Source organism: Plecotus auritus (assembly GCF_963455305.1).
Source record: "Plecotus auritus genome assembly, chromosome: 4".
In the NCBI taxonomy this organism is placed as follows: domain Eukaryota; kingdom Metazoa; phylum Chordata; class Mammalia; order Chiroptera; family Vespertilionidae; genus Plecotus; species Plecotus auritus.
The window spans coordinates 168,069,211-168,096,250 of record NC_137775.1 but is presented as its reverse complement, the minus strand read 5'-3'; the positions used below and the strand labels follow the sequence as shown (position 1 = coordinate 168,096,250).

General features: G+C 39.4%; 1 protein-coding gene across 3 annotated transcripts in view; it reads right to left on the bottom strand.

Annotated features, from left to right (window-relative positions):
- Window positions 1–27,040, bottom strand: part of UMAD1 (UBAP1-MVB12-associated (UMA) domain containing 1) — a 198,714-nt gene that overhangs the window by 65,127 nt on the left and 106,547 nt on the right. Inside the window, exon 1 of one of the 3 annotated variants that reach the window (XM_080666239.1) lies at window positions 12,973–13,041. The exons of the other annotated variants lie outside the window; for them this stretch is intronic. Coding sequence (XP_080522365.1) covers window positions 12,973–13,000 — 28 coding nt within the window. The 5' untranslated portion in view covers window positions 13,001–13,041. Of the gene's footprint in view, window positions 1–12,972; window positions 13,042–27,040 lie in introns of those variants that run through there. 3 annotated transcript variants of the gene reach the window in all.

The following is a 27,040-nucleotide window of genomic DNA, read 5'->3' as shown; positions in this document are numbered from 1 at the left end:
AGTGGGACCATGAACCTCACGTTCCCTCATGTGTCAGAATCACCTGGGGTGCAAGTTCCTGAGTCTCACAGGGGATGCAAACTTGTGAAGTTTGGTGAAGGGCCTAAGAATCTAAAACTTTAGCAAGCATTCCACGAGGCCCTAATGCAGGGGTTCACGGACAATACTGTGGAAAACACTGAAGCTGACTCACTGAGATACCCTTACAAAACTGGCAGATCATCACCTAATTTTTGAAATGATTGTGCCCTCCCTCAGTCTCTCCCTCCCTCACACATGTATAAATATGTATTTACGGAGAACATATCTCTGAGCTAAGGTTGAGGATCAATAAGGTAAGTTCCCAAGCATTGTAAGCAGAGTCTTGAAGAAATATCTGTACACCCATGTTCATAGCAGCATTATTCACAAGAGCCAAAAGGTGGAAGCAATCTAAGTGTCCATCAACAGATGAATGGATAAACAAACTGTGGTACATACGTACAATGGAACATTATTCAGCTATAAAAGGAAGTAAATTGTGACATATGCTACAATATAGATGAACCTTGAAGGCATTATACCAAATAAAATTAAGTCAGTCACAAGAAGACAAATACTGTATGATTCTATTACATGAGGTTCCTAAAACAATCAAACTCATATAGGGACGGGTTCAGCAAAATTAGAATTCACCTGGACATGTTCCTAAAGGCAACATATAAAAAAGTTCCAATCTCAAATAACTTTTTTTTTGAGCTCACAGGGCTAAGATGGTAAAGATAAACATACTAGCCGACCAGCTGTTATGCCAAGTTGTCTTAAGAGTGGTTGCTTCATTCAAATCACCTTGTCTCAAATTCCTTCTCTCCTCCCAGTTGCCCACTTTAACCACCTCCAGACTTAATAAAGCAAACCTTCCTCCCGTGGCTCTCAAACCCTCTCTCCACCCTAGGACGAAGCACACCAGCCCTAGTGAGAGCAAAGCCCCTGGAAACCAGAGTCTAGTGCAGCCTTGGGCAAACTACGGCCCGCGGGCCGGATCCGGCTGTTCTATCGGGTTCTCTTGCTCTCCCCTCCGCTCCTTGACTTTGAATTTATATTAGTTCACACAAACACTCCATCCATGCTTTTGTTCCGGCCCTCCGGTCCAGTTTAAGAACCCATTGTGGCCCTCGAGTCAAAAAGTTTGCCCACCCCTGGTCTAGTGGCAGCTGGGAGAGGCTCTAATCTAAGGAACGAGCAGAAAGCAGGTCTTCCAACAAGGCTTCCTGAGGAAGAGAATACTGAATGCTTCCTTCTTTGTACAGTGCCAACCGACCTGCAGACAGACAAGTCAGGAAGAGAAGCATAAGGAATATGTATGGTTCCTTGTTAAGCCTGATTCTAAGATTATAGCAAATCGTGCGCTTAAGAAGTTTCTCAGATTGTGAAATAGCATATAGGCGTGAGAGATAAACAGCAGGAGGACTTACGTTGGTTTAGGCCCCAAGTTCTCAAAAGCAAGAAATGCACCCATATTGAAATATCAGTAGAAAACAAAAACATCCAACTATGGTCTGTATCCCCTGGAAATTCCTATGTTGAAACCCTGATTCCCTAAAATGATGGTTCAGGAGGTGGGGCAATTGGGAGGTAATTAGGTCTTGAGGGTGGAGCCCTCATGAATGGGATTAGTGCCCTTAGACTAGTAAAGAGACCCCATAGATGTGAGGACATGGCAAGAAGGCATGAACCAGGAAGAGGACTCTCACCAGAAAGTGACTATGCTGGGATCTTGATCTTAGACATCCCAGCCTCCAGAACTGTGATAAACTTCTGTTGTTTATAAGCTGCCTGAATTGGACTAAGACACATTCCAAAATTAAAATAAATTTGGGGCTCATCCATCATTTCTGATTATCCAATTACCTGTTTTGCTATAAGACTGGAGAGATAGTCTGTTTATTTCCCAATTTCTATGGGCAGAACATTTTTTTCTTTAAGTCAGTCTGCCTGCCTGTCTATCTATCTGGTTTTTCTTCCTCCTTGTCTCTCTTTCTTGAGTCCCAGCAAGTAAGCAGTAACAGGATTTTGGAGCCCAAGTGAGGAGAGGAGGATCTGGGAAGGCTGTGGCCACATGGTGTGATTCAGGCTACTGAAATACAAGCAGGGTAAAGGTGGGCCTGGAACATCTCATTGTGCCAGGAAATGCTCCAAGAATGAGGAGGACAATTTGAAGGGACTCCCATTGGCCAAAATGGGACATGTACAACATCAAAATAATTCTCGTAACAGATTATAATCCATTAAAAATATTCATAAATAATAGTTTTTAAAATCCATGTACCCATACTAATATAAATAACAAATCTTACCTAATAATAGACAAACATGCTAATTGACCATACCTTCAAGATGCCCACTAGCCAATCAGGAGTATGCAAATTAACCCAAAAAAGATGGCAGGTTAATTTGCATACGCAGCCACTTTGGGCCTCTGAGCAGCATAGGAAGGTGGAAAGGTGGCTCCGGCCAGAGCGAAAGTGGTGCCAGCAGCCAGGGAAAGGAAGGCCCATTCTGGCACGAATCTTCGTGCATCGGGCTTCTAGTAAGTAAATAAGTAAGTAAGTAAGAGGAGGGAGCTTTTCCTTGCAGTGGAATGCCAAATGATGGAGAATGAAGGAATTAGAAAAATCACTATTTGGCATCTATCATAGTTAATTCAGCCAAGAAGCATAGATGTGCTAAAACTAGTGAATGGGAGGAGGTTGATAAGGAACAGAGTAATACATAGTTTCAAAGCAACCTCCCCAATACTGATTATAAAGAGAGAATGAATAATTTTACAATAGCAAAATCTAATAGATAGGACCTTAAGTAGGTGATTGTGGTTAAAATCTCTAGTAATATAACAAACTAAAGGCCCGGTGCATGAAATTTGTGCATTGGGGGGGGGGGGTCCCCTCAGCCCAGCCTGTACCCTCTCCAATACGGGACCCCTCAGCTGCTGGTTTAGGCACCTAACTGCCCTCCCTGCCAGCGTGGTTGCCCCGACTGCCCCCCCTGCCAGCCTGGTCACCCCAACTGCCCCTCCGCTGGCCTGGTCACCCCCAATCGCCCCCCCCCCCTCCATCAGCCTGGCTGTTCCTCACTAATGCCCCTGCCGGCCTGCTGGTCAGTCATTTGGTCATTCCTCACTAACCCCCCTGCCGGCCTGGTCACCCCACACAGCCTGGTGTTCAGTCATTTGGTCGTCCCTCACTAACCCCCCTGCCGGCCTTGTCGCCCCACGCAGCCTGCTGTACGGTCGTTACTGTTACTGTGACGGCATCCCAGACAATTTGCATACTCCTCTATTATTAGTATAGATAAGAATTGTGCACTATCCAATAATTAGACGCAATGAAAACACATCACTCCTATGATATTCCTAACAAAAATGTATAACCTAAATCTAATTTTGAGGAAATGAGGGATATTTTACAAAATAACTGGCCTGTAATATTTGAAAGTATCTAGATACTGAAAGTTAAGAGAAGACTGAGGAACTAGTCCAGATTGAAGGAGATTAAAGAGACATGACAACTAAATGCATCATGTGATTCTGACCTGGATCTTTTTGATATAAAGTACATCATTTGGAAAAAAAACATAAATGGGGGTCTCTAGCTTGGATGGTTAATTTTCTGATTTTGATGATTGATACAGGAGATATACCTATTTAGGAAATACACACTAAAGTATTCAAAAGTAATGACACATCGAATTGTTAATTTATTCTCAAATGGTAAAACAAAAAGCTCTTTGTATTATTTTGCAACTTTTCTGTAAGTTTCAATTTATTTAAAAATAAACAGAAAATAGGAGAGAAATAGGATGATTGGAATACATAGATATGATATAAAGATAGAGACAGAGGTAGGGGTAGAGATCTCAATGGATCCTTTAACTCACCCACCAAACAGAACTAATCCTTCACCTTTCACCTCTGGCCATTTTCACATATAAATGACTATACCAGAAAGTAGTACACAGTTACCCAGGGACGTTTCATGTGCAAAAAAACTCCAACACAGTTCGGATAATTAGGGAAGGAGGGGCAGAGACTAACTTAAAAATACATTCAGAGGAATACAATAATGTGTAATCAGGCTGGTCTTGTTTATTTTCTTATATAGCACTTTTTCTCAAAAGATTTTAAGCAAATTTTTTCTACTTTTCAATGAAATTGTGACAATTCATGAAAAGAGACAATCTCTTTACAATGACTTCATGAAGAAATAATTTTGTTTATTTAACAGGTGAAAAAAATAATGAAAAAGAGATTTTAAAGTTCCCAGCATCACAAAATGTCTGAGTGGTAGGGCCAGTATTCAAACTAAACTGCTTGGGTTCAAGACCCATGTTCTTTCCAAAATAATTATAAAAGGAAACAGTTCACTCTACATTCTCTCCATGAACAATATGCACCTTCAGAATGGCATATTATCATAGGCAAACTGGATCCATTTATCGTCTTAAATTTCTTCTTAATGTGCTCCTTTTTTGTGAATGTACTGAATTTGAGTAGACAATGTCTATTTCTGGTTTTGTTTCACTTAACCAGAAATACACTAAACGTTTTATAACATCGGGCAAAACAAACTGAATACCGCATGTATCAGGGTGCCTGTTGACGCAGTTTTGTTTTTGGTTTTTAGGTATGCCATCGGTGTAATTATTGCTGGCTCTGATGTTTCATCTATATTTTCTCTTTTGAATGAAAGCATGTCACTTCACCTCTACAACTCCAACAGTTGATTTTTTTTTAAAACTAAAACTCTTGGTAGTTCAAACAGGAAAGCAAATTTTGAGCTTATCTTGCCTGCTGTCCTCCATCCCTGCTTGCAAACCCATTTTATAAGTGAGATCTGGAACACAGGTCCTCATTGTTCATTCTCACTCTCACCTCCCAGCTCCAAAGCTTCACAAACACCCACAGACACACCCTACAACAACCACCTTCTTAAAAGTATTTCTGGTCTACAAAAGATAGGATTCTTAACTTCCCATTTCCAACTCCACTGTCATTATAGAGATAGTGATTTGTTTTTATTTTGACAGAGGAAATATGTATTTTAATAACACCAGCCTTGGCTTACAGACCACTTAGAGCAAATTACAACTATCTGTAATTGATCTGACCTAGTTTCATTTTACAAATTAGACAAGACAGTGCAACCAGCCCGTCTCTTACAAGGATTAAACAAAACCCTAGATAGTCTCTTTGGCCTAACTACCACCTCAAAACAGGACAGTTCATTTCCAGATCAGGCTTGTCCAATGAGTATGTGCATCTACACAAGAGATTATGCACCAGACATTCTGCTATTGTTTGTTGCTGATGTAGGCACAGAAGGTCAATAATATGGATTAAGTAGGATTAAAGTATTATTCTGATTACATTTGTGGCTCAAGTTTCTAGATACTTAAAAATATTCTTAAGATTAAGCATAAAACTTACAATTTAAAATGAATAAAAGTTAAAACAAATTTAAAAGTTTTAAAAAATTAAAAGTAATTAAGAAAAAGTTTATTTTCATTATATTTGCAATAGCATGTATATCCATGACCTAGACATATTTTCTTACCTCTGGTGACACATAAGTCAATATATGACACAAACATGTATCTCACACACATATAAAGGTTTCAGATAAATAAATGGCATAAGTAGAAAATCATGAAAAATATTAAGAAATGAGAATATAAGGGGGAAATCTGAAAACAAAAGTGAAAGATTTTCATTTTTCCTTTATTTACTTTGAAGTTTATTTTCTTTTTGCATTAAAAAAATTTCTTCCCAAAATACCATAATCCTAAAAAGAAACAGAGAAGCATGGGGGGAAATGGAGTTTTGCAAATGATCAGAATTCTACATTTTTTAAATCATTTTGCAGATTACTGTTTTTCTGTCTTTATTTCAGATACCAATTTCTCCCTTTGTGAATCTAGGAACTAAATGATCCCAAGCCCAAAAGCATTAACGGTCCCTAACCCAAACAAAAAACTGTTAGCATTAATAAAAGGTCAGTAAGGAGTATGAATATAAGATTAATAATAAAATTCAATAAACTTTCAACTAACTTATTATAAAATGTAATGGAAGAAAATTATCTAATTCCCAATAGCCACAAAGTATAAAATATTTGGAAATATTTTTTTAAAAACCAGGTCCTATGTGAATAAACATATAAAGCTTTATTGAGGGGCATTTAATAAAAACACTTGAATAAATGAAAAATTATTCCTGGAGAGGATTATGTACATATAAATATGTCAATTCTTCCCACATAAATGTATAAAAATACCAGCAAGGTAATTCCAATAAAGTTTTTTTTTCTGAATTCAGCAACATATTTAAAGTTCTACTGGTATAAATTTAATAAGCAAGAAAAATCATAACTTTTGAAAAAGAGTAAGGAGGGAAATTTGTGCCCTATACACTAGTAAATTTTCAAAAAATCTAAGTTAATAAAACAATAATCAACTAGAAAAAAGAAATGTGACCAAAAAACTCAGAAATGGATCCTAGGATATGACTTACTACATTCAGTATAAGTAAAAAAATTTTATTAAATACCTGTGTGTCAGGTACTGTGTTAGGAAGAAAACTGGTAAAATGTTTCTAGAAAGCAATTTGGCAATATGTATTAACAGGTTCTAAAGAGTTTATATTTTTCTTTTATTTTTTTAATCCTCACCCAATGATATTTTTTTCATTGATTTCTAGAGGAAGTGGAAGGGAGTAGGGTTGGGGGAGAGAGAGAAACATGGACATGAGAGAGACACATCCATTGTTTGCCTCCCTCAAGGGCCCCTACCAGGGCTGAAGAACCTGCAACCGAGGGACATGCCCTTGATCAGGAATTGAACCTGCGACTCTTTGGCCCACAGGCCAACACTCTAACCACTGAACAAACCAGCCAGAGCGAGAGTTTATATCTTTTTAGCCAGCAAATGCACTTTTAGAATTTATTCTAAGGAGTAGTCAGAAATTATTTTAAGTATTTATACAAAGATGTAAGGTTGTTTCTAATAGTGTAAACCTGACAAAAAATAATAGAAATAACAAATTAATCAGAGTATATCCATACAATGGAATAATATACAACCAATAACATGTTTAAAACCTAATAATGTATATTCACACAACAGAATATTATACAACAAGGAGCATAATGAACTATAACTGCACACAATATAGATGAATCTCATAAACAATATTTTTAGTGAAAGAGCAAGACCCAAAATATACACACTATGTGATCCATTTACATACATACCACACACATAAAACAATCCGTTAGAAGTCAGGATAGGTTTGGGGAGTTGGGTGAGGTGACTGAAGGGAGTGGGTTGCAAGGAGATTCTAGATGTCAATGTAATTTCTATTTCTTGATTTGGATGTTAATGGCATTTTATGAAAAGTCATTGAACTTATTTCTGTATGTATGCTATTCATCAGTAAAAAAACCTTCAAAAGTAAGGATATGAAAAAAAGTCCATAATATTAAAGTAGAAAAAAGTCAGGCTACAAACTGTGAATAAAATACAGTCTCAGTTTTGTGAAAAGAAGAGCTTGTAAAATTGCTAGGAGAGTTTGGGGGTGTAAATTGGGGGTATTGGGAGAATTAACATGAGCTAGTGGGAAACAGAAGAACAACAGTATCCTAAGAGAATAATTTTTGAGGAAAGCTTGGTTTGAAGAAGAAATGGTGGTGGCTAGAGGGTGTGGGGAGGAACGGGGGATGGTTTTACAAGAAAAGCTAGAACCTTTTTAAGTTCAGATGGAAAAGAGTCAGTAGAGGGGGAAAGGTATAGGAAATATACAGAAAAAAAGAGCAATAATGCTGTTTAGCAGGCTGGTAAGTGTATATAAAAATAAGCAACTCGAAAAACGGGCAGGGAGGTTTTGAATATAATATGTACAGTTGTTTTTCATAGAGCTTTTTGCAAGTTAATGTGTCAAGGAACTTGTCCATTTTCTTCTCTGTGTGTTTCTATTTAACCTCTCATTTTGAAAAACTTGAGGCCAAAATAAAGCCCAGGTCAAGTACAACGACAGCAGGTCTGGTGGCAAGTAGCATTCCTACCACACATTGGCTGTGTGACTTGTGGCATGTAATTTAACCTCAGAGGAAACTCTCAATAATTATAAACTGCTATCAGCACTTAAAAAAAAATCTCGGGTAGAGTTTCTGAGATATCTTCAGATGTAGACTCCAATTAGTTGGCTCTGCGTAGAAGAGCATACCCCATCCATTTGCCATATGTACAAAAAGTCAGTCTTTTGTTTAGATAACCTAACATATTGCATAAGACATGTTATGTAGTAATAGTAAAGCTGCAATAATTTGAGGACCAATAAAGGGGAACACTGATAGCAAATAAAAAAGATAGACTTTTTGCAACACCCCCTTGGGAAAGATAAAGGGCCTCAGAGCTCTATTCCTAGGTCGGTTCATAGGGGAGTTTTGAGAGTTCTTTATATTCTGGATAAAAATCCCTTATGGATATGCATTTTATAAATATTTTCTCCCAATCTGAGGCTTTTTTCATCTTCTTCACAGTGCTATTCTAAAAGCACAAAATTTAATTTTGATGGAGCCCAATTTGTCAACTGTTTTTCTTTTGATGGATCATGCTTTTTATGTTACAACTGAGAAATCTTTGTCTATGGTTACAGAGATTTCCCCTATGTTTTCATTTACCAGTTTTATAGATGTTGTCTCTATAGTTATGTCTAGTACCCAACTTGAATTAATTTTTGTATATTGTGTGAGCCTTGTACAGAATCCTAGGGAACATCTGCTCTTAGGGACTGAAGCGAAGAGAAAAGCAGTCATGTCAGAGTCGGGAGAGAACAAGGAATGTATTGACCTACAGGAGCCAAAAAGGGAGATGGCTGCAATGAAGGCAAGTTAAAGCTGTTCAAGTCTGCATGGAACGCTTCATGGAGACCAATGGAAACAAATATAGAGTAATGGTCACTGGGTTTGACAATAAGGCCAGTTTCAATACAATAACTCAGACAGAAGCCAGGTTGAAATTAATCAAAAGAATGTATGGATCGTGAACAAGGGAAGAGCTTAAATCACTCTTTTAAAATTTTCAGCAATGAAAATTAAAGAAACACATATGACACTGAACTCAAAGAGAGTTTCTTGACTGTGGAGAAGGACCAGATAGAGATTAAAAGAATGAGAGAAAGACACAAGATAATGGATGAAGCAGGGTTTGAGATGAGATAGGGTCAGAATGTGTCCAGACCAGTTTACCTTTTGCAAGGAGGAGATAGAAAGTGAGGAGGAAATTGGATAAAAACAGAGACATCTAGAGCTGGTGGCCAGGGAAGCTCAGGACCTTGCTCAACCTTCCTGGCAAAGCAGAGGAGGAATTGATCTACTGAGATTTAGGAAGGAGGACCTGGGGCTGGGTGGGGCTTGAGCAGGGTGAAAGGGTTTGGAATTGGTGTGGCAGAGGAAGTGGTGGGTTGGGGATCAAATAGAGATTAAATAATGATTATCAAGGAGCTCTGAGAGGACTCATAGAGAAAGAACTTATGTTTATAAGATTTAATATTTGCTTCATTCCCTTTCCTTGGCTGTCAAGAGTTCCAAAAAGAAAGGCACAAGTGCGTTGGGTGGTTCCATCACTATACCACATGATAATTCTCTATCCCTCTCCCTCTCTTTTTCCCTCTCCATCTTTCTTTTTCTCTCTCCCTCTCTTTTTTTTCTTCTCCTCCCCTCCCTCCTCACAACCTGTTTGGTATGTAGAACAGGTATTGCAGTTCCACTTTCTACATGAAGAAACAGAACCTGAGAACACTTCTTTCCCAAAATGCTCAGCTAGCTGGGACTTGAATCCAGATCTTTTGATTCTAATTCCATTACTTAGGATTTCCAGTAATTTCCTCACTACATCATGCTGTTCTCTAGCTTCAGTGCTATTCCTCTCCATTCTTAGCTGAAAACCTTGCCCCCAATAGTTCCTTAATGGCTTCGCTACCTTTCCAACCCACCACGCTTTCCTCCTTCCTAAACCGAATTTACTCTGAAGAGGTAGATCACCAAGTCTCAAGCTGCAGGCATGAACAAACTCGGGCCTGAAGTTTGGTGTTTTCTTAGGGTCTGTGGTGAGGCAAAGACACAAGGAATCAGAGAACAGCCACCAGAGGGTGAGTAAATGAGAGTTGGGGTTCTGGAAAACACCCAATGGAGAGTCCTCCTCCTGGAATTCCCTGGGTAAGGCTGCAAGACTGGAGACAGCTAGAGCTGTATTTCTGCCCAACCCCTCCCTTCACCCAGATTTCCAAATTCCCCTAACTGAAATCAAGCCTAAGAGTCTCCCCTAGAAAATCACCAATATATAATAAACTTAGAGCAAATAGAACCTGGCATCTTTATTTTGCCCAGGATGAAAATTTTGGTTTTTAGTTTGTTTTGGGAAATCAGTATAAAAGCTTATAATGGGTGAGTGTCTGGTACAGATCTGGTTACTTGGGAACACAATTGTGTGGTGTGTTGTTTTGTGTGTTTTTTTTTTTTTTTTTTAATTCAGCTCTCTCTGACCTTGTAACAGTTATTTTGCTACTGTAGACTGTAATGCAAATTAAGGCATTTCTATTCTTATTTCAAAGTCAGCTGCATAAAATAAGTGTATGCTTTTCAAAGCCAATTGACAGTCTAATGTCCCACATTTAACTATAACAAATCAACACTTCGCCAGATTATTTCATTATTATTTGACTAATTCGTTTAAAACTTTATCAAGAAAAAAAAAACTAATTATCACCTCTCATAGTTTCTGGTCTTAAAAAGCAGATAATTCTCCTAATGTTGCAAATTATATACAAAGTGAGTCTAAAAAGCAGCCTCAAAAATTTTTTTTCTACCAAAGTAGATCACCAATTTTTTAAATGCATTGAAATTAACATAAGTATAACTGTGCAATTCCTTATTTTGAAAGCAGATCTCTCACAAGCTAAATCATCCTAAAACCCGTACTTTATAGTTTGCATTTGTTATAAAAGCAAACAACTACTCTGTAGTAGAGCATTTCCATTTCCTGGAGCTAAATTGATATTCTGCAATAGCACAATCTTGTAGACCAGAATTATAGCGGTATGTCTGCTTTTCAACATTTAAAGAAAAGAGACTAAATTTAAGGTACCCCCTCCCCTTTTAAGGGCTTCTGTTATATTTAATCCACTTTCACACAGTTTTTCTTAATTACGCTACAGCTGTCTGGTAAGGCACAACTGACCACTTCCATCATGAAAACAAACTGTACCCCACCATCCAAAGTTCTTGATGAAAAAGCGAGCGTTTTTGTGAGCCCAGAGAAAACGGGCGCAGCTGCTCCGTTTCACGAGGCAGGCACCTCCACGCCATTCAGCTGTGAAGAATGGCGCTGACTGTAAATTGTCCCTCCTGATCGGTTCCACAATAAAAACAAACCACACTACTTTCAATTTTTGAAAGCCAATTTTTTTTTAAGCCTCCAGTGCACTAGAAACAAGAGTTGTGTTCTTCTGATTCATGGCCTTTGATTTCTACATAGACGTCCCCGTATGCATGTAAAAACAGGTCCCTGCAGGATACTCGCACAGACTGTATGCATTAACTTACCAGATGTACCAGGAGATAGAAACTCCATCAGCCTACCTTTCAGAGCAAGATACTATTTAACAGCTCAAACGGCCTGTGACTAAAGGATGCTGTAAAGAGCAAACGGTATGTGGAGAGGCAGGCATGAGGTGGGTTCATGAGAAAGCTGTGGCATTCTCAAAAACGGCAACAAATGGTTTGAGCTGGAGCTTTAATGCTCGGTTAAGATCCATACTGTGGAATTAAGGGCTAGTCACACATCTGCATTTGCAACTCAAACACTTGGACTCCGGTAATAGCTAAAATTACTGACAGAATTTTGTTAAGAAACTTCTAAATGTTCCCAATGGACCCACTTGCTCAAACAATGTCTATGGTTTAAAGTTGAGGTCTCCCAAGTGTGTTCTCATTCAAACAAACACTTATCAATTACAGAATGTTTCCCATCCCTCCCCTCTATTTATATAAATGTAGAATTTACATATTACAGACAGAGAGCTCCGTACTAACATCGAATGCACATTGGAAACATGGCAAAAATAGGCAGCTGTTTGTTCAAGATGCGATAAAAATAATTTCTAAATGAGAGTTTTATGACTTTCTTTGCACACCTCTGATGGGCCTTCCTGCACAGCGGCTAACACACTGACCACCTCCTCCCCGTGCTCACGGACACCCTCCGTGGGCCACGGCGAATGTGAGACCAAGCTAAGTCGTTAGTGGCTTTGGATGAATTGACTGCTGTGAATTTCTACCCCTGCCTCCAAGAAGATTTTCTGTGGAAACATAAGGATATAATCTAGTTTAGAACAGCTTTTAATTCTGACTCACGCCTAGATCGTTTCAGAGGAACTTAAATGGGATCAAACAACTTGGAGATAAAAACAAAAACATGTTCAGATACGTGAACCTCCACTTTGGTGGCAAAACTGTTGGCATGAAGCTACCAATGATTCCTCTCTAATATAAAGACGGCAATCAATACCACCTAGAGCGACCAACACGTTTCCACTGAACGTGGCCGTGGCCTGCCCCAGTGACTGCACCCCCACCCATGCTGGTCACCAGCCTTTTCAAATGTCTCCTGTTGGTACTTTACCTCTCCAAACTATCCGCTCTACAAACCCATAAAACCCATTCCGTCCAGAAACCTTAACAGTATATAATTTCAGGCAAAGGAAGCTCTTACCAAGTGAGGACACAGTTTTCACCAAGCCCCGTCAATAACAGCATGCATTAGGTAGTTATTGGGCCTACGCAGTTTTGCCAGGTTCTGCTAGAAGCTGGCAAACAATTAATCTTTTCAAGGAACTGAAAAAATAATAATTTGACAAAAATCACACACACACCAACGTACCTCCCTTGGCTTCTTTCTCTCTGGCCATTTGTGCTCAGCCTCCTTCACAGGTTTCTCTTCTTCCAGCTCCTCTCTTACTCACCTAGGTTACAAGGCATACCACCTTTTATTGCCTTCACTTTATTGTGTTTCACAGGTGTTGCCTTTTCTTTACAAATCAGAAGCAACACACCCTCCACCATGAAAAAAGATGCCTTGCTTTATGGCTATGCCCACTTAGTTACGGTGGTCTGCAACCAATCCCGCTATCTATCCCATATCTATGCCTGTATTAATTTCCCACTCCACCTCCAGGGGATCTTATCCAAAACTGTAACTCAGGACAGGCCAACATGTCTTTGAATACCAAGATTATTTCTAAAGCACATTTTCTTGAGCTATAGACCACAATTCCCACACTTCCACTGCTCACTCCACTCCTCCAACTGATGCCCTGAGAGCAGTTCATCGCAGAGCTTCCGAAAGGGATCTCATTAACTTCTCCATTAAACTTGTTCCTCCTTCTGTCTGCATTTAGTCTCTAATTCATGGAAGTCATCAAGGATTTCTCCTCTCAAACTGCATGTCCATTCATGTCAAAATCTGATCAATTCTACTCCTTGATGCCTCTCAAACTTGTCTGGCATCATACGATCTGTAGGAAAAACCCACCCTGTGGGTTTGGCAGGCTCTCTGAGGCATGTTAAGAGAAGGGAATATGGATATCTTCACCCCCACCATGTATAATGAACTTATATAGCATTCCTGTAGTCCTTGGTTCTATAACTAATTCACTCTAAAACTTGAAATTCAAGAAAGTTCTCTACATCTTCAAAAAAAAAAAAAAAAAAGACATTGGAGAGCACTAATGGTTTTTCTTTTTGAGCTTTTCTGTCAAGTTAATGTCACTTAAATCTCCCTAATTGACAGAAGGAAATTCATGGAGTTTTCACCGAGGGTTTCCACCTCTAGAACTATTTTCCTTACAATGCAACCCAGAAAACAAATGAGTACATTATCTGGGACTCATTCTGACTGGAATGCAAATAAAATTACAGATGTGCCAAAGCTAAACTTCTGGACAGATGAATGAAAGGGGATATCTGGTCTTGGTGTTTCTGCTCCTCCTTTCTTGATTCTGAGTTCAGAAATTCACAAAGCACTGGTCCTTTTAGTCACTACCCATTCTTGCCTCCTCCTCTTAATGACCTCCAGCCAGTACCACAGAGATGTAAAAGTACTAAGGAGTCACTCATCCATTCAGTAAACATTTAACGACCACCTAATCTGCTACAGACATTGGGGAAAATATAAAGTGAATAAAAATGAGAAGTTTACCGTCTGGGGAAGGAGAAAAACGTGTATAAAATTATTAAGTACAATATACTTTAGGGCTAGAATGCAGTATGCATTCATTCAACAAGCATGAGACACCTAATATGCACCCAGCACTGTTCTAGTGCTGAGGACTTAGTAGTGAAAGGAACAAGGAAAAGCAGACATACTAAGTTGTCCTCCATGAGTTTGATAAACACACCGAGCGGAGAGCACAGGCCTTGTCAGAGGAGCGCCATCAGCTGACCTTGCAGGGTGAGCAGAAAGGTCGGGGTAAGACGGGAGGGTGGACCAGGAAGCAAACAGCACACACCTGTGAGAGACGGGTGTGGAGTCAGAGTGGCAGAGAGACTTGCTCCAGCAAGAAGCCCAACAGGGGAAAAGCAAGCGAAATACTGCCGTGAAAAAGGAAGAGATCCCACTGCAAACGTGAGCTTGGCAAAACGGTGCTCTTTCTTGTGTGGGGAAAGAAACGCTCTTTTCTTTTCCATTGTTTTCCGGAGGGTCAGAAAAATAAAATTTTGTCTGCAATACGTTTTACTGAATTTTCATTTTTATATTGGATAAATCTGCAGGGTACTAGGTATAAAGAAACAAACAAAAAATTAATCAATCAGTAAGCAAGCAAAACACAACTAAGATCCAAAACAAATTAGCTTCCAGGTTGCTAGTATATGCTAGACTTACAAAGAAAAGGGAAAGTGTTTTACTACGATAGTATAGTTATGAATAAGGAGAAATATTGTAATACAAAAGCCAGTATGTTCACTTGCATATTCAGAGTACAGTATGCGTGTTAAACAAATTAATATTTACATATGTGAGAGAAAACAAATGACTAAAACACAAAAAAGCAAGAAGGGAAATAAGGAAGCATATATTTAAGTAGAGAGGGAGTAGAACATAGAAGCTGATAGCCAGACTGCCTTTTTTTTTTTTTCTTTTTTTTGTAACCTTAGGCAACTTACTTAGTCTGATCTTCTTCCTATGTAAAACAGAGGTATAATAATAGTATCTACCTCAAAGAACTATTTTGAGGATTGGACTAGTGAATACATGTAAAGCTCTTAAAACAGGACTTGGCACCTAAGGATAAACTGTTACGGTTGTGTGTGGGGTTTATTGTTTTTATGATCTGAGCACTTTATTGCAGAAACTATATTAGCTGCTGCTGATTCCTGGAAAATTGTTTACCCTTATTATATTATATGAAAACGCTGCTTTATTAATGAAATAATTTCAGACACTAATACTTCAGAGTTGAAGCCTAAAATAAGGGTGCTTAGTTTAGCAATGCAAACTGTTCAATCCTACTTTTGGTTAAGAGCTTAATTTCCTGGAATGTTCTCAGTTCACAGTAATAGTAACAGCCATCTCTGAAGCGATAAACTCATGCCATCTTTTTAAGGCCAAAGAATTTTCAAAGACAGAACTTGAAACAGTTGCTTAGATGTCACCAGACCAGAGGTTCTGTGAAAGCAGAGTAGGCAAGCAATTGTCTAGAATCCACCAGAATATAAATTCCGAGGGACCCCGAGTTTCCATGAGGAAAGGGACTTTTGTTGTATTCACCCATGCATCACCCACATCTAGACCTTTGACAGAACATGGCAAGAGCATAGAGTGTGTTTGAGCAAATGAATATGATGGAACAATACATGAACTGTCCAAATCTTAAGTAAATGATCAATTACACACCTGTAGGAAATTACATCTACATTTAAATGATGAAAAAAAAAAAAGGAATTTTAGGTAAGTTTTCAAACAATCACACCTTTGAACTTCAACTGAAGTGCTGAGCTGATCCTCAACACTAACCAGCTCACGATATAAGGGGAAAGGTAAGCCCCTCCGAGTTCTTGCAGATTGCCCAAAGAGGGTCATATGTTTTAAACCAAAGCAGCACCTGCACCATTTAGAAGAATAAATTCAACAAGAAGTGGTTATGAATGTGTAAATTATAATGCTTTGGGGGTTCTTTTATTATGTGCGTAATAGCAAGTGTTTTCTGGACTCGCAGCTGGTGCACTCGTTCTACACTGCATGAGGACCTGTTTTATTCCCCACAAAGTTTGACACCTGAGGCAGTATCAATGTATTCATCAGATGAACTTCAATGTTAAACATTAAAAGTTTTACTTCCTAATATAAATTGTTTGCCTGCAGATAGAAGTAAAAATAGTATGCCATTGGGTTTGTCTGCAATAAGCAATGACTTGTAGTCAAGAATATTTTAAAAATTGATGAAATTGAACTACATATGTGCCCTGGAAGAAAAAACAAAACAAGAACAAGTAAATTTCGCTGCTCATTGCAAGGTGACTCTAGTGTGATTTGATGTCCTGACACAATCACAATTGTTTTAAAATGAGAAAAGTGCCACTTTTGGGTTCTAACTGCCATAGTTGGATACTAATATGAATCTCTCCCAAATGACCAGAAGGTTAATTCTGTTTAAAATTATTATTACTATTAAAATAATTTGTAACTGAGAACTGTTCTATTCATTTTATACATATGTAATATCTGTGTAATATATATAAAATACACATGTTTTATACACACATAATACTTTCTTAGTTAAGAATTTAAGAAGTATTCTGAAAAATATCCCAAAGATACTAAATGAGGGGAAGATAATTATTTCTAAAACTAGAGGCCCGGTGCACGACATTCATGCACTCGGGGGGGTGGGGAGATCCCCTCAGCCAGGCCTGCGCCCGTTAGCAGTCCAGGAGCCCTCGGGGGATGGCCGACTGATGGCTTAGGCCCATTCCCTGTGGGGAGTGGACTTAAACTGCAGTCAGGTAGCGGGACAGCCTTAGTGCTGCTTTGGAGGCGGGAGTGGCTCCCACCACTGCCAGTGCACTTGCCAGCCATGAGCGCAGCTTCTGGCTGAGTGGTGCTTCCCCCTGTGGGAGTGCACTGACCACCAGGGGGCAGCTCCTGTGTTGAGCGTCTGCCCCCTGGTGGTCAGTGCACATCATAGCAACCCTCGTTCCGCTGTTTGGTCGATTTGCATATTAGCCTTTTATTATATAGGATTTTGAGTAGGGCATTTTATTTCTAAATCTTCAGATGGGTTGTGTTTGCTAAATAGGTCTCCCTCTACCTATCAGCACTTTTCCCACTTTAACAGTCACACTCATGCTTCCCCAACTGAATCTACAGCAAATTCACATCAACCTCCTTTTGGTCCTACAAGTACCCTGTGCTCTGCAGTGCTCTCCCCAACAGGTCCCGCTCACTCATCTCTGAGTAAGTGCCCCTGAGTTCACAGCACCTCTTGACTTCCGATGCTATTAAATGTTTAATGGTCTGTCTCCACAGCGGACTGAAAACCATGAGGGTAGTGATCGCATGTGTCTTGCTTAGCACTGTATCCCAAGACCCTAGCACAGGGTCAAAGCTCAATAAACATTCATTAAACACATGAATGATTTCTCAGTTACTCCACCAAAATTATTGGCCTTAACAAGAATGTGAACTTCTTAAGGCCAAGACCATGCCTCAGTCATAATCCTCAGGACAGGCCTAGCTCAATTCCTGACACAGAGATGGAACTCAATAAATGATTGATATTCAATAAAAGATAATTCAACAACTGAACTGATTTTCAATTTTAAAAGGCAACTTTTAGGGCTTTAATATTAAGCTACAAATATTAAATTTTCTTAATATAACTGATTTCTTTATTGTATGATTTTAAATAAGGAAGTATCAAAAATAAAAATTTAATCTAAATTAGAAGGGTTTTTTTTTTTTGAGTCACTGATAGTTTCTGAGACAATGGTATGATTTAATAAACAGTATTATTATTATTCAGCACTGGAGTATTATACAAGAAACAAAAAGAATATTTTGAGAGAAAGGCTCAAGACCAGAGCAAGAATTTGGCCACTGTAAGAAAAGGGACAGATAGATAAGAAGGTTAGAGATGAGATAGAGCGAGGGGTAGAAGGAGTTCAGGCCTTTTGATCAGTGAGATGCTGCCCTCACTGGCATAAGTGGGAAGCTGTGAATTTGTTGGGTTTGGAAAGGGATGACTAGGAATAGCACTTCAATAATTTAAGTGTGAGAAGCCAAAACAACATCTGATTTGATGTGTCCTTTAAAAAATTTAATGATGGTAAAAATCAGAGCAAGGACCGGTTATCAGTAGCAGGCAGTGACAACTCAAGTACAAATATGATCACTGCTAAGATGGGACAGCAGGTACATAAGAGAAGGAAGTGTTTTCAAAGGAAACAGAAGGTCAGTTGCAGAGATAAGATGTAAACCAGTCAAAGAAATTCTAGAAGCCAAGATCAAAAAGGGTGCAAAGAGAAAGGGCAGGGTACCCTGGCAAAGACATCTGAATGGTCCTGGAGTATAAACTCAGAGCCATAGACTGTAAACAATGAGGCAGTGTAATCTGACCAGTATAGACAACATTAGAAATATGACCTCATTGTTAAAACAAGCTGTTTCCAATCAAATCTGGCACTGTCACCTACAGGGTTCTTCCTGAACTCCAAACTTACCTCAGGTTATCCAGCTCCTATCTTTATTCTTTCTTTCTTTCTTTTTTTAAGATGCTCTTTTGCAATCTGCGCAACAGACCTAGAGGCTGAGACCTGCCTATGCAAGTGTTCATGTCACCCCAAGCTTCCATGGTCTCAGTGTAAGCGAAACAAAGCTGCCTTCCCACAAGTTGCTTATATCCATCATATAACTTATAATGTCTTATTAAACCAAAGAGAAGACATTTCATTTTCAAATCTTTCTTATTTAGGTCAATTCTTCCCTATTCTAAGCACTGTAATACTCATTTTCCAAAATATCAATGGCTACTGGTCTGAAAGTTTGGGGGCTGGTATAGGACAAACGTGTTCTTAATGCTGTCCATTTGTAAGAGGTTTCTGCTTCCTTTCTTTATTGTAATGGGTCTGCAAGATGACTCCCCAAATGGCAATGGCTCTTTGTGCCGGCCATATCCCATTGCAACCCCATCCCGACTTGGCTGTCTGATATCACCTTGGCTCCCTTTCAGCATTACTAAGCATTTTCTCCCGCCGAATATCTATGCCAGATTATTTGCTCTTGGAAGTATTAGCTTGCATTTTCTTAGGCTGAATCTCACTTACTATTTCCTGTGATACTTCAAAACCTTTTTAGGTATATCTTGGTGATGCTTCTCTTATTTCGCTATTTGAGATGCTTCCCAATTTACTATCATCTGAAAAACTGGTTGACACACTGTTCATTTCTGATTTTAGAATTTTAAGGAAAATGCAAAGGAAAGCTAGTCAATATGCCTTCATGAAGAAGTGTTTCAGCTTAGTAAGAAGAATACATTTCTTTAGTAAGAGCTGCAGATCATCATGTTATTAAGTCCGTGAACCTGAATAGTTGCCTTATTCTACAACCCATATGCTCTAAATTGTTTTATTTGCTTTAAACAAAAGTTAAAATAATTTTTCAATAGCATTTATTTTTGTATGATGTGTATACTTGGTTCAATTTCACTCATTCTTTTTTTTTTAGACTGAGTTACTGTAAAGTTAATGATTTAAAAAGAAGCAAAAGTAACATTTTTTTCTTTAAATTTCAAATGCTATATATACAGAGGGGGGCAAAAGCAGGTTTACAGTTGTGGTATACAAGTTTATTCCTGTATTATTATTTATTAATTATTGTGTTATTTTTCATACAAACAACTATAAACCTACTTTGTATTTAAACTTAAAAATCCAAATGTCTTTGGTTCTCCCATAACTGTAAAAATGTCATTGGTTTTAATTAAATAAAAGACACCTTAATTAAACACCAACGATTCATTCAATATTTTAAATAATACTTCATTGTATTTATGAGAGTTATATTTATTTTTCCTACTGTGCTGTTTATAACACTTTTTCCTGTGCTCAAAACATATTTTAAAATATAACTTGGCTAGGGAATTTCAGGATTCTTATTTCCTAAATACTGGGATCGCATAAACAAACTCTTGTTTTATACCCTTGTTTATTTAATACCTCTCAAGTTTCTTTTGATAGTGCCAACTTTAAAGCATCTTAAAAAGTAAGTTTGCTAAAATTAATGTTATTCAATGCATTTTTAATTAAATTCTATTCAATCTTAATTATCACAGTATATTTCTGACTCAAGAATCTTTGAGGAAAACACATTCTATTCCAGCTCAGGTAAGTTAAGAGTTAAACATGTGCAATTTAGAAAAGAAATATGGCAAGTCCACATATGTGGCTCAGTCTTAGAGTGATGTTTACACAGGGAACCCTGGCTCTGCCTGCACTGTATTATGGCCCTTGTCATCGCCTGCCCTGGAGCAGTTACATGTGTCTACTTCTCCCATTAAGCCAGTCTCTCCTGAAAGGCAGAAGCAATCTGAAACCTTTGTATCTTCTAGGAGGCCTCCCAGAGCACACTGCACAGAGCAGCCACACTACACATGTTTGAGAAGCTGTATCAGAAGAGCAAAGTCCTTGGGTTTGTCTTGATACACACGCCCCATGAACAGTGAAAGCAAAAGGAGCTAGGTGAACTGGGTGAATGGGGGAGGGGGTGGTAAGAATGTTAGGGAGTAACCTCCAAGGAAAATATTTAAATGTGATCTTACTTAACTCCTCACTGATGTACTTGAACAAGAGTTGAGATTTTAAAAGGAAAAATAGAAACTTTTCCGTCTTCCCAAGGTAGAAGCTGGGGAAGCTTGATTACTTTGTTTGAAAGTATTTTCTGGATCAGACACACCCATATGACCCAGCCAATCTAAATAATGTGTTCTCTTGGTGTTACCACTGCTGAACAATGATGAACCAATCAACAGTACAGGAATTCCCCAATAAAGAGTGATCATTGTGGAGAAAATAGATCCTAAAACAAGGAACTGCATTTAGGATAGGTAAGGTTTCTACTTTCTGAATTCTGGCACACCCTTTGTCCGTAACGCCAATGAGTCAGTCTCCCGTAAGCCTGAAACTTACCTTTCAAAGGCAAATTCAATTCAACAAATATTTATTGTGCACCCGCTGTATGCAAAGGCACAAGAATGAAAACCTGAATAAAAGGGCTACAATGGCACTTGAGAAGAAGCAATGACCAGGGAAGTAGGGAAAGGTACAGGAGAGAGAGGGATATGGAGCCCAACAGAGAAGAGGGATTGGTCCACATTCTCAGATGTCACAAAGGGTGGAAACCTGAGACTCTAGAAGAAAAAAACAACAACAAATTCTTACTAAGTGAATGCAAAGTACTGAGATCAGTGAACAAGATGATGAACTTCTTGGATTTTCCATATTTAGAATAATTCTGTTTTGTGAACCTATGCCCGAAGAATAGGTTCCAGTTCTTTAAATATTTTTACCAATGTTCCTACCATCCAGACTCGAAATTTCTTCCTTTCCCCTCTGATCACATTTAATGCAGGCAGTTACCAAGTCCTACCACTCAACACCCACATGATTACAGTCCCAGGCGTGGTAGTTCAGGCTGTGTACTGCCCAAGAGTGCCACATCTACAGGGAGGAGCATTCACATCATAGATGTGTTTGTTTATTTTAACAATTTTCCAGTAGATGGCAGTCAAGTGTCTTATTCTAATTAAATATATTATAACAATTTAACAGGTAAAAGTAAAAATGTCTTGAAGAAGGGGCACGCTTTCCATTCCCGGAATGCACTGGATGGTGGTCCTGCCCAAAATGTTTCCCATCTATTTTCTAGTTTTCATTCTGGCTGTGGCCACCACAAGGCAGACTCATATCACATCTCACAATAGCTTCCAAACTGATCCCCTAATTTCTCCACACTTGAGCTCATCCCACAAATCCGTATCTGGGGGGAAAAATGTCCTAAAAAAAAAAAAGAGTTCCACTAGTGTAACTTCTCTTTCCAGTAAGTCTTTGGTGTCTCTGTCAGAGAGTGTCTTCACCCTCACATTCAAGGCTCTTTATACCATGTCCTCAGCCGTGCCTTCTCGTCTAGTCTTTCACTACTTACTCCCCAAGAAGAGCCCTCCTCCCAGTCACATCTAATTACTCTCTGCCTCACATATCCTGTCATTCCCTACCTTGCTATCTTTGTTCCTGTCATTTCCTCTGCCCGGAATTCTCTCCAAACTCAGTCTTCCTGCTAGAAGTTCCAAATTACATTTAGTAGTATATTTTGGTGAGAGGTTTTGGATGACTATATACTGTCTTCAGCAAGCATCCAAAATTTTTTTGAAAAGCATTTTCCTCCTTGGCTTGGGTTGGCTTTCCTGTTAACTATTGGTACATAACAAAGTACTCCAAATTTATGACTTAAAACAATGACTGTTTTAATTATACCTCACAAATTTGTGGGCCAGACATGTGGACAGTGCTGAGTGCTTCTTCTGTTCTGTGTAGTGAGGCTAGAGGTGGCTCTGGTGTTGGATGGGCTGCTCTGGAGTGTTCCCATTCCTCCCACTGCCTTTAAGGCCATTGTTCTTTAAGGCCCAGTTTATATTCCCCTCCTTCCGAGAATCCTTTCCAGTTCCTCCGGTTTGGTTTACTCTCTCATCACTGCAGATTTCTAGTACATTTTTCTTTATTAAAGTACTCTCCCTACTCATAATCTTATATTAGGTTTTCATTTATGTAGGAAGTAAACGAGAGAGAAAGGTAAAGGGAACAGTAGAATGCTGTGACCCTATACATTTTAATTCAAGTTTGAAGAGGACACAAGTGCTCAATGTAACTGGAACTTTGGTGGAATCAATAAGAAGGACTGAGTTCTATGTCTGGGCCGATGCCAGATGAGGCTGATCCAACACGTGCAGACAACATACTTTATTTACATATGTATATAATTGCCTTCATTCTGAACTATTGGGATTTGTAATTGCTATAGATTACAGGAAAGATAAATAAAATTGTGGAGGGGCAAGTTTTCATGTCCTGTGTCATTATGGTTAATGATAATTTCTAATATTACATATATTTTTGTCTTCAAAAATGTTCAAAGTGGCCCTAACTGGTTTGGCTCAGTGGATAGAGCGTTGGCCTGAGGACTGAAGGGTCCCAGGTTCGATTCCGGTCAAGGGCATGTACCTTGGTTGCGGGCACATCCCCAGTGGGAGGTGTGCAGGAGGCAGCTGGTTGATGTTTCTCTCTCATCGATATTTCTAACTCTCTATCCTTCTCCCTTCCTCTCTGTAAAAAAATCAATAAAATATATTTAAAAATAAAAAATAAATAAAATAGGTGTTGACAATTTCATTTAAAAAAAAATTTACATTTTAAGAGGCTCAAAACCACTGGGATAGACTATGTGAAAGCAAGCAAGCAAAAAGTCTCTGCTTCTCAAAATAAGGTAACAAACCAAAAAACCCAACTAAGCAAACACATTTTTAAAATTTTTATGTAAGTCACACTCCAGATCTCTTGCAACTTTCACATGTTGATTTTAAGAAGCTCCTCACCCCCACCCCTGCCCCACAGCCCCAACTCTGGGTGGACCATAAGGAGATAGAATCAACCACAAAAGAAACTCTGCTGCAGCCTGTGGAACAGTGGCAGCAGCCGCACCAACAGCATAACTGAGATTAAGCACATACTACGTACCAGGCATTGATAGAATCAAGCTTTATCTGCATTCTCTTCATTCTCTGTTTAATCCACACAACTCCTCAGTGAGATGGGAATTACTATCATGTTCATTTCAGAGTGGCTAAAGGATCCGCCAAGGCCACACAGCTAACAAGTGGTGGAGTCAGGATTCCAGCCAGAGGCTGGCCCAAAATCAGTGTTCTGCCTTGCTGTCCTATCCAAAAGTATAATTACCAAATATCTGTAAATCAACTTATCTTAAAAAAGAGTTACCTCATTTATACCTGGCTCCAAAACACGTTTAATTACTTTAAAGCAGCTTTGCAGCTCCAGCGCAAAAAATCTTTACAGATCACTCTCTTACAAAACCACCTGTAATACATCCACATGGTTGTCAAGGTTTAAAAACGAATACAAATAATAACAGAAGAAACTCCACGGGAATTTTTTCTGTCATAGGAGAGGATTAGATGAAATCACTGAAAAAAAAAAAATGAAAAAGAAACGCCATCTGGAATAATTTTCTTTTCTCACAACTTGGATACCTCATTGTGTGCCACAATGGCAAAAATAAAGCATCAAGGAGTCCTGAAGTTGAAGAATCTCAAGATCTCCGACTCCAAGATGATACCCTGAATATCTATACTAATAAGAGGGTAATGTGCTAATTAGACCAGATGTCCTTCCGGACAAAGCCACAGTGGTGGGGGCCGAGGCAGAGGTGGTTAGGGGCGATCAGGCCAGCAGGGGAGAGCAGTTAGGGGCGAACAGGCAGGCAGGCAGTTGAGTGGTTAGGAGCCAGCAGTCCCAGATTACGAGAGGGATGTCTGACTGCCAGTTTAGGTCCAAATGCCTGTATAGATGTTTAAAGATCAGGCCTAAACAGGCAGTCGGCCATCCCTCGAGGGGTCCTGGATTGGAAAGGGTACAGGCCGGGCTGAGGGACCCCCCCTTCCATGCACGAATTTTGTGCACCAAGCCTCTAGTAAAACATAATGGGTCATTGCTTAGGAATACATATCCTCTCTGGATTTTTCTCCCAGTGCTACCACGGACACATTCACATCATTCATCTTAATAAAACTAGTAACTCGACTGAGACCCAAGATGGCAGCAGAGTAGATTGAAGCTACATCTACCTCCCCATAGGACCAACCTGTAACTAAAACTAAAATATAGAGCAATAAACCTGAATAACCAACTGAAGACTAGCTGAAGAGCATGTTATCATGAAGGAGCCACATGCAGACTGGTAGGGAGGGTGGAGATGTGGACAAGAATGGCCCCGTTCCCCCGGGCAGCGGCTGAGATTCCGGAGGGCTAGCTTAGCTGCAAACGTTCTCCCCGAGAAACGTGGGGTCTCAACCCCATGCCAAGCTTCCCAGCCCAGAGCACCAGAGCCAGAAAGAGGTGCCCACATAACATCTGTCTGTGAAAATTAGCAGGGGTTCTGTCCACCAGGGAGAGACAGACGTCTGCTAGAGCCACAGTTGCCCTAGTAAAGGATCAACTCACAAAAATCTCGTTCACAGCCACTCACCCTGGTCTCCAGCGGCGGGAGGGCAGAGCGGACTAGAGTCACACGAGGAGGGACTCTGGGAACAGAACTGAAAGGAGAGCCGCTAGGATCTCCGTGCTGAGTCAGGTGTGCGGTGATACCTCCTTGTGGTTTTAACTTGCATTTCGCTGATGGTTAGTGACAGTGACATTGAGCATCTTTTCATATGTCTATTGGAGAAGTGTCTATTCAGGTCCTTTGCCCATTTTTTAAATTGGATTGTTTGGTTTATTGGTGTTGAGTTTTATAAATTCTTTATAAATTTTGGACATTAACCCCTTATCAGATGTACCATTGGCGAATATGTTCTCCCACGCAGTGGGTTGTCTTTTCATTTTGTTGACCATTTCCTTTAATGTGCAAAAACCTTCCGTTTGACGTAGTTCCATTTGTTTATTTTTTATTTTGTTTCCCTTGCCTGAGGAGATATTTCTAAAAAAAAAATTGCTATAAGAAAGGTCTGAATAGCCACTTGTGAAAGAAGAACAAAGTTGGAGGAATCATGACCCCTGATATCAAACTATACTGTAAGGCCACTGTAACCAAAACAGCATGCTATAGCATAAAAACAGACATATAGATCACTGGAACAGAAAAGAGAGCCCAGAAATAAACCTTACAGTCAATTAACATTTGACAAAGAAGGCAAGAACATACAAACAAACAAAGCACCCTTGTTTATCAAAGACACCCTAGAAGAGTGGGAAGGCAACCCACAGTGTGAGAGGTAATAGTAAGCAACATATACATCAAAGAACAGGGTAACAGGCTTGGTCTGCTGTAGCCATCCTGCCCTGAGGGTAGGTGGGGGGAGGTGAAGAGGTGGGGGAGCAGCTCTGAAGATCAGGCCTCCAGTACAGACAAGATCCCAGGTCATCTTTAAAGCCTTCAATAAGGGCATCCCTCAAGTCAGCCCAAAGCACAGCCTGGTTATATGAACCAATAAATGTCCCTTTTCACTTAAACCAGGATAAGAGAAACTGGGTTTTCTGTCACTTTCTTCATAAATAGTCTCAGTTCAGACCCACTTGCACTTTAATTCTCAACTTCTCCAAACAGACCAACAAGCTCACTTTTGGCCAATCACCAGGCGTAAATCCACCACACGTCCTCATTCCTGATTTCATTAGACCTTCTTTGTCTTCAAGTCCTGATAGCTCCAGACTGGGGCTGTCACGTACCGAGTCTCACACATCTCTTCATTTCTCAGTAACCGTTCACCCGCTGGAGTCCTGCTCCATACTGTCTTCATCTTTTAGGGCTTACTGCTTCTCCTCACTTCATATTCCTTCCTTTGTGCTTAATTCCTCCCTGATTTGTTTAGTCCCTGCTCCATGGAACTCTAACAAACACTACTTCCTGGAAGCAGCCTGGTTCCCTGTTTACTCATCTGTTCAACCAACGCATTCATGCAATGACAAACGTGTGCCTGACCTCATATCGATAACTACCACCATCCTTGGCATCACACTCCCTTTAGCTGTCAATAATCTAAAGCCTCCAGAAGTCTACATTCTTAAGTTTTAAGTGTTAATAGATCACACCCTTATGGTACCACTGAGTCAATACATTTTTACTTTCCATTGCTTAATTTTTTTTTATTTTATTTATTTATTTATTTATT